Source organism: Physeter macrocephalus, chromosome 1 (assembly GCF_002837175.3).
Source record: "Physeter macrocephalus isolate SW-GA chromosome 1, ASM283717v5, whole genome shotgun sequence".
NCBI lineage: Eukaryota > Metazoa > Chordata > Mammalia > Artiodactyla > Physeteridae > Physeter > Physeter macrocephalus.
In genome coordinates, this window is record NC_041214.2 from 110,541,941 (window position 1) to 110,550,103 (window position 8,163).

Genomic DNA, 8,163 nt, shown 5'->3' on the forward strand with positions numbered 1-8,163 from the left:
CAACCACAATCAGCAAAAAGAGGTTGTAAAGCTAATAACTGTTCATTGTTTGAGCTTCTGGAAGAAAATCTTTCTAAATCTGACAAGGAGTTATCTTTATACATCATTCTTATTCATGGTGTAATAATAATTTCAAGCATTATTATTGTTATTATTCTCTGTAATTATATAATAATCATGACAGCTCATTTCTAACTCTCCAGAGAGAAGAGGAAAAATCTATAGGGAAGATGATGAGAGAGATTAGACCAAATGGTCTTGATAAATTTTCTATTGTAATTTTAAACAAAGCCCTAGACACCATCTGACTAATTGCAGATATTTCTGGAAAGCTTGAAGGTCTCCAAATAACTGGGTTGGGAAGAGGGGGAAATCAGTTAGGAAGCTGATATCTCCCTGGACACTGCTACAAACTAGCACTGGCCTGCAGGCCTGGGTGGTGCTGGCTGTGTGAGCCCATCTCGGAGGCTAATTCGGTCTCAGAAGCAATGGCGTGTCTATGCAATTTGGGAAAGCATTTTGGCCGTGAGAAGAATTTCAAAGCAAAAGTTCAAAGAGAAAAGAAAGAGGAAACTTGAAATTAAATTTAAACTGTGTTTGTTATAAGCTGAACAAACAACAATTTTATGTGCACTAACCAAAATGCTCTGTCATTCTTCATCAGTAACTGTTAATTCAAATCCCTTTGCTAAAGAGTAAAGAAGTATCCGGGGGACTGGTAAATCTTGATTTGCTTCATTAAGTCTGCTGAAAACAAAACAAAACAAAACTTGATAAAGGCATCTTATGACGATCTGGCTATCATTATTATTCTCATCCAACACAACTAATCTGATACAGTGAAAGGAACATTAATAGAATTGTTTTTAAATTTAAGAAAAAGATAATGATACGCTCGCGAGATCTCAGACCACCAGACCCGGCAGGTTCTTAGGAAGTTGAAGGGCCTGGAGGAGGCCCGGGAACAAATGGCCGCAGCTGGACCAACCATGCTGCTACGAGACGAGAATGGCTGTTGCAGCCGGCGTCAAAGCAGCTCCAGCGCAGGGGACTCAGATGGGGAGCACGAGGACTCGCCAGCTACGCACGCTAGGCAGCAGCTGAAGGCGCTGCTCAACAAGACTATGCGCATTCGCATGACAGATGGGCAGACACTGGGCGGTTACTTCCTCTGCACCAACCGCGACTGCAATGTTATCCTGGGCTCGGCACAGGAGTTCCTCAAGCCATCGGATTCCTTCTCTGGTAGGGAACCCCGTGTGCTGGGCCTGACCATGGTACCTGGACACCACATCCACATGGTTTCTATCGAGGTGCAGAGAGAGAGCCTGGCGGGGCCTCCCTATCTCTGAACACGATCGAGCATGCCTTTCAGAATTCATTAAATCTGTAACCGAAAAAAAAAAAAAAAGATAATGATAAATGTCAATGTTGGCAGCAGAAAGGCTATGTTTTAGCTGTAAGATATAAAGGGAAAAAAGTTATTCCTTGCCGACGGTCTTCATTTCTGTATTTAAACACTGAATTTCTTGCATAGATCCATTTCTTCCTGGTGGGAATATTTCTAATAGCTTTTGCAACAACCACAGCAGAGTGACATAGAAATCCTTGCATCACTCCAATCTCTGCCTCTGTCATCACATGGCCTTCTTTCTTCTGAGCATGTCTGTATGTCTCCAAATTTCCCTCGCTTTTAAGAACACTGGTCATTGCATTTAGGGCCCGCCCTAATCTAGGATGGCCTCATCTTAACTTGACTACATCTGCAAAGACCCTATTTCCAAGTAAGGGCACATCTGCAGGTACCAGGGATTAGGATTTGAGCATATCTTTTTAGAGAATGCAATTCAACCAATTAAAAATAGGTTAAATGCATATTTAAATTCTCTAAACATGGAAGGCAGGAACAGATGAAGGAAATGGTTTTCAGAGCAGTAGCTATCAATTCAATTTTTAAATGTAATCCTGAGGTTGCAGGGTAGGAAATCTCTCTGTATGATTATGCAGAGCAAGAACAGACATGCAATCCCATGAATGCTGACATCCTACGTATAAGAAAGGTAAAAAGGAATATATGCATCCAAGTCAAGCAGCTAGGCACTAGCAGGTCATGAAATATTACACTTTAGACTCTGGAAATAAGGCAGTGGATGGCAGTGGGGAACAGGAAGGAAGTGTGTTATGCCCATTTCACAGAAGAAGAAACTGAGGACCAGAAAGTTTACATAAACTGACCAAAGTCAAGCAGCTAAGAAGTAGCAGGATTGGGATTCAAAATCTTTCAGTCTGGGCCCAGAGTTCTTAAGTTTTTCACCATTATATTCCTTCTTAAAGAAATGGTTCAATGGAAATTGTTCTAGTTCTGCATGGGAATATCATATCAGATATTCCTTGTAAGCTGATACACACAAGTGCCTTTGCCTAGACCTTCCCTGGGCAACTAATTTCCCAGGAAATCTCTTGGAAGTGCTATCATACTTGAAGTTCAATATTCCTGTTCCTGGATATTTCTTTGTACCAGAGATGAAGCTGATGAATTCCTTCAGATAATGTTGTAAATATCTGGGCACAATTCTACTTCAGACAAGACAACTTACTTGCATTTCCCCCAAAGTCCATGATCCACAGATCACTGTGCCTTGCCCAAGCTGTCCACTTCTGTTGTAAGGATTCATTGCCCTTTTCTTCCCAGCTGTCTTGGTCACCTGTTATTTAGAATTCCAACCTACATTTTAAGTGTTACCCCCACATAGATTCATTTCCTTATCCCTCTCCACCACCCAGACTGAGTTTAATTCTCCTCTCCTGTAGCTGTTTGGGATCTATAGCAGTGGGCACTCTTACCAACCAAACATAATTCACACCTTCCTTCTGCTTAACAGAACCTGGAAATTATTCAAGTAGCCAACCCCATCCACAAATCTAGGTACTCAGAGAAAGCTAACCCACCTCCAACTTGAAGAATGCCCTTCATTTTTGTTAAAACATCATTGTATCAGTAAGGTATTGCCAACCACAATTTTCAGTAGTTTAAAGCTATTGCAGTTTGTTAATGATCATGATTATGTGGGTTGGCTACTATAATCTTCTTGTCTATGCCAGCTCAGCTGGAGCTGGATCTAGAATGACCTCAGATGGATGGTCTTCAGCCTCAGTTGGGACCTTAGCTAATATGGTTTGGAAAGCTGAGAGCTCTATCTCCCCTTGGGCTCTCATACTCCAGCAGGCAAAACTAGGCTTCTTCATTTGGTGATAAAGGATTCCCTAACAGAAAGAGAGGGCAAACCCCAATGCACAAGCATTTTCAAGTCTTTGCCTTTTTCACAATTGTTAATGCCTGTTAGCCAAAGCAAATCACATGGCCAATCCTCTACTCAAAAGATGGAGAGAGAGATTCTACTCCTGAAGCAGCAAAGTCACATTGCAAAGGGGTGAGCATACCTGAAAGGGAAGAGTTGCAATCAACTCTGTCAATAAGACCTGAAGTGATCACCTTATTTAAAATTACAGTTTAGCCCCACCCACCCACCCAAGCACTACTGATCCCCTTTAACCTGCTCTTGTTTCCATAGTATATGTCACATTCTAACATGCTGTGTTATTTACTTATTATGTCTATTGTTTTTCTGTCTTCTCCTTTAAAATACATGCTCCCAAGGTAGAAATCTTCGTTCACTAATTGATCTACTTAGAAGACTATCTGACACATAGTAGTGGCTCAAGATATATTATTTGAATGAAAGTGTGAAAGGCCCATCAATAACCCAAAGCCAATGGGAACCTCATATTCAGCCAGAGAAAGTATCTCATTCACATCAAAGGGAATGCAGTTAGAAAATCTCCAGCAATGGGGAGGGCCTAGGTTGGAATGGTCCCTGAAGTATCCATTAAAACTGTTCTAAGAGTTAAAATTCCATCTTAGAAAATAAATATAACAAAATAACAGCAATAATCTGAGACTCTGGTACCAATTTGTGACAGTATTAGCCAAATAATAACTTTCTTGCCTCTTTTGAGTTAGAAGCATAAGTCAGTGGAAGAGGCCAATCAGCTCCTCCTCCACCGACCCATCAGGCCATGGCTAACAGGCAACAGAAGTGAGCTGAAAAGAGGAGCTGGAACTCAAATGAAGTTTGAAGTTTTAATTATCACATGAAATGAGACCTATATATTACTGGCCAGAGAACTTGACTATCTGAAAGTAATCAGAAAAGTCATGGGGCTTCCCCCAAATTTTACCCAAGAAAAGGGGAAATACTGGCCCCATTGAACAAATTAAAATAACAGTGTGGGAGCATGGGGGGGAATAAAAGCACTTAATGATCACATCCAACAAGCCATACTTGTCAAACGTAATGGTTACATTGCCTTTCCAATAGTGAGAGACGCAGTTGCAAAATGCCTGATTCATTCCTTGCTCACAGGAATGCCTCCTACATGGAAGAAAGGAATGCTTATCAGAGACATGAAATAAGAGAGCTAACATTTATTGAATATATGCAAGGAACAGGAGCAGGGCAGGAATTATTTTATAAAATCTTTCCCAAATGCTATGAACTAAGTATTATTATCATCATTTTATATATGAGGAAATCAAAACACAGAAAAATTAACATGTAGTCAGACAGGAAGTAGAAGAGCTTGGCTTGAAACTGGATTCTTGCCGACTCTAAATGCCATGCTCTTCCATTAGAAGCCACTGCCTTCCACCTTGAAGCAGAATCAGATATAAATCCTCTACTCAATTAGTTTATAATCTTATAATATCAGAAGACCCTGGAGAGTGTCCATAAATCACTACCAGACAAGGTCTTAAGTGCTTTAGGAGATTCACTGGAAAGTCAGAAGAGGAAGAAATGACTTCCAGCTGGGGACCAGGGAAAACATCCCAGAAGAAATGGAATTTTAATTTCACATCATAATTATGACAGAACCAAATCTCTGGTTGGTTTTCCCTGCCTTCTTTCTTATCTTTGAGAATATTATGGGTCTTATTTACATTTTTCCAAATTTTTAAATAATCAACTAAACTGAAAGTAACTTAGACCCACCCTTCTCTCTTTTCCTTTCTAAATATATCTTCCTTTTTTTCACACACATGCACAAAACTGAAGTTAAAAAAAAAAAGAGGATAGACTCCCTACCTCCATTTCTTTGTATATATGACACATATACTCTTAAAGCAGTCTGGTCTCCCACTACTATTAGAAAAATCTAAAATCAAGTCTAAGCACCCAAATCACTATAAATTTTATTAATGTTTACATATGCTTTGACAAATATAATTATTATTTCTAGCATTTTTCTCATTCTGAATTTCTACGTTGTTTATCATGCTAAATTGGCAATATCAATTATATCCCTTTCAAGCTAGAGAAAAGAGCAAATATGCAATAAACATCACTGTACATATCATAAACTATGAAATTCCAAGTCCTAATGTCAAAAAGGTGTAAACTTGAAACTTGAAGGTATTAAAAATTATAGAGTAGAAAAGTATTTTGCCTAAAATACATATTTAGAAGTTATAAATGACAATAATAATTTTTATAATTATACACTCTAGCATTATAAATTAATATATAAGGATAATGGTACAAATTTATGTCACATCATAAATGGCTATTTGTAACTTGCATATCTTTTCATTAACCAAGAATTTCAGAGCCCACTATGGAATAATAGACCAAAGATCTGATCCATAGATCTGATCCAACATAAAATCCAAAATTCTGTTTAACCAACCTAATTCTTCTCAAAAGACTAATCTAGGTCTTAAGTTGAACCCAAACAGCAGTGAGAATCAGATGACTCCAACACTTTAACTCTACCCAATTTGGACACAGTCATAAAATGTGATTTATGAATCACATAAATGAAAATTTACCTCTTCAATCAGATTAATGATTAAATAGAAGGAAATAAGGAAAACTTTTGTTTTGACAGTTAGTAAGTACCAGGTCCTTTCCATATATTATTTCATTAAAATAGTACGTGGTAGAGCTGGGCTTTGAACACATAATCTGTTCCCAGAGTCAGGCAATTCACCACTACACTAGGTCTTATACTAGGTGATAGATAAGCTTTATACCCATAAAATTATTGATTCCACAGTATTGCAAGATTTTGGAATTGCTATTTTACCATGTGTAACAGTTTGAAAATGTGCAGAAAAAGGTCGTTTGAACCAAGGGTGTTGCTTCACCCTAGATCTCTTTGAAAACTCCAATACATATTTAAGAGCCCTTCTAATAGTTCAAGTTTGAGCAGTTGCCTTAATCCATCTAGTGATGAAACCAGTCTTTTTCCCCTCAGTTTCCCTATTCTTGTTCTTTTGTGGATTCACAATTAGCAACGTAAGACTGAGAAGAATGTGATGCCCAAAGTCCACAAAAACACATTGCTCACTGCAACCATATGGCCCCAACTCAAGCACAGGCTGACATCATGTCTTGTCAGTATCCTGTTCATAGACAGTGGTGACTTCCTCTCTCCATCTATGTCACCACTTCTAGGGGTTCAAACTTTACCTAGTAGGGCACTCATGAAGGGTCCTGTCACAGGTTGTGTATGCCACATGGCATTTCAATAAAGTCACTACCCAGCTGTGCACTGGTTTCAGGGCTGCCAGCACTGCTGCTGGAGTGGCTTTTGCTGTCACTCTGCTTAACTCATCCATCATCCAGTGTTGGGTCTATGATACCCCAACTGCATCCTCCTACTTGTCCCCAAACGGACTCTTGTAGTAATTTCTCTGTGGTGCAGAACCAGGAATGAAAGCGCTGGGCCATAGTTTATATGCATATATAATTTGATGAATAACTACCTGGGTGCTTCCCAGAATAGCTGCATCAGTCCTTCCAGAAACACATGAAAATCCTTACTGGCTATTTTATTCTCACGATGGTTGAAACTAATCCAAGATCTATATTTATGGGTTTTCCCCTTACATTTTCTTTATTAGTTTCTTAAATATAAAATACTAGTATCTTGCAGGTTTCACATCATTTTGGTCTTCCTCCCCGCCTCCCAGCTCCAACACAACATTGATGGTATTTAGAATTTATTTTCCTCAATCTGAGCTTTTTAAAATAACCAAGATATCCCCTAGGTTTTTGGCCACCATTACTTCATGTATCTCTTGTAGCACCCTTGTGCTTTTATGTATCTTTTTATTTTAGTACATTATCCAAGAGTTTTTCAAAGTGGGTTTCCATCTGGTCAATATTTTGAGGCCTGACTGGATATAATGCTCTTGTTTCTACCATGCGATTATGGTGTTAAGAAGTCTGATATCAATGTAAACATTTTTCCTTGTTAGGTGATATGCTCATTCTCTTTGGAAGCATTTTCCCTTGGTCTTCGATGTTCTAGAATTTAATTATAATAAAGCTAGGTAATAATAATAGCTAATACTAAAATAGCAGTTATGTACAAGGCACTATTCGAAGGGCTTTACACATATGTTAATTCACTTAATCCTCATATTAGTTTTTTAAGATAGTAAGAAACATTCTACTGTCCTCATTTTATTGGTGGGTAAACTGAGATACAGATGGTTTACCTTATGCACTACTTCAAATAAGAGGTCTGTCATTTTTTTAACTCTGGGATAAGTAAATATTCTTTATTTCTTCAAATATATCTTCCCTTTGTCCCCCACTATGACCACCAGCATCTTTCTTCTGTATATTAATATTAATAATATTATTAACTGTATATTAGCACTTTTATTTCTTGTCTTCAAACCCCATAGTTTATTGTTATAATTTCTCTTTTTATTTCTTTCTGTTACCTTCTGAGAGTGTTCAGTCTGATCTCTGGCAAACAGATTATTTCTTCACCTGCATCATTTGGATTATTCATCTTATTTATTCTGTTCTTTATTTCAACTATTATATTTTTCATATTTACTGTTTTCATTTGGTTCTTTTTTATGACTTCTCCAACATTTTATTAACATCTTTCTCATCTCTGAGTATTTCTTTTATTTGTTTATTTATTTATTTGTAATAAATTTTTTTTAACATCTTTATTGGAGTATAATTGCATTACAACGGTGTGTTAGTTTCTGCTGTATAACAAAGTGAATGAGCTATAGTTATATATATATATATCCCCATATCTCCTCACTCTTCTGTCTCCCTCCCACCCTCCCTACCA

At 37.9% G+C, this 8,163-nt stretch overlaps 1 protein-coding gene across 1 annotated transcript; it reads left to right on the forward strand.

Annotated features, from left to right (window-relative positions):
• The first annotated feature begins 898 nt into the window (after positions 1 to 898).
• On the forward strand, positions 899 to 1,405 carry LOC102975500 (N-alpha-acetyltransferase 38, NatC auxiliary subunit-like). The gene has a single exon (XM_055086727.1). The coding sequence runs from the start codon at positions 969 to 971 to the stop codon at positions 1,350 to 1,352; it is 384 nt and encodes a 127-aa protein (XP_054942702.1). The 5' UTR covers positions 899 to 968; the 3' UTR covers positions 1,353 to 1,405.
• The last annotated feature ends 6,758 nt before the right edge of the window (positions 1,406 to 8,163 follow it).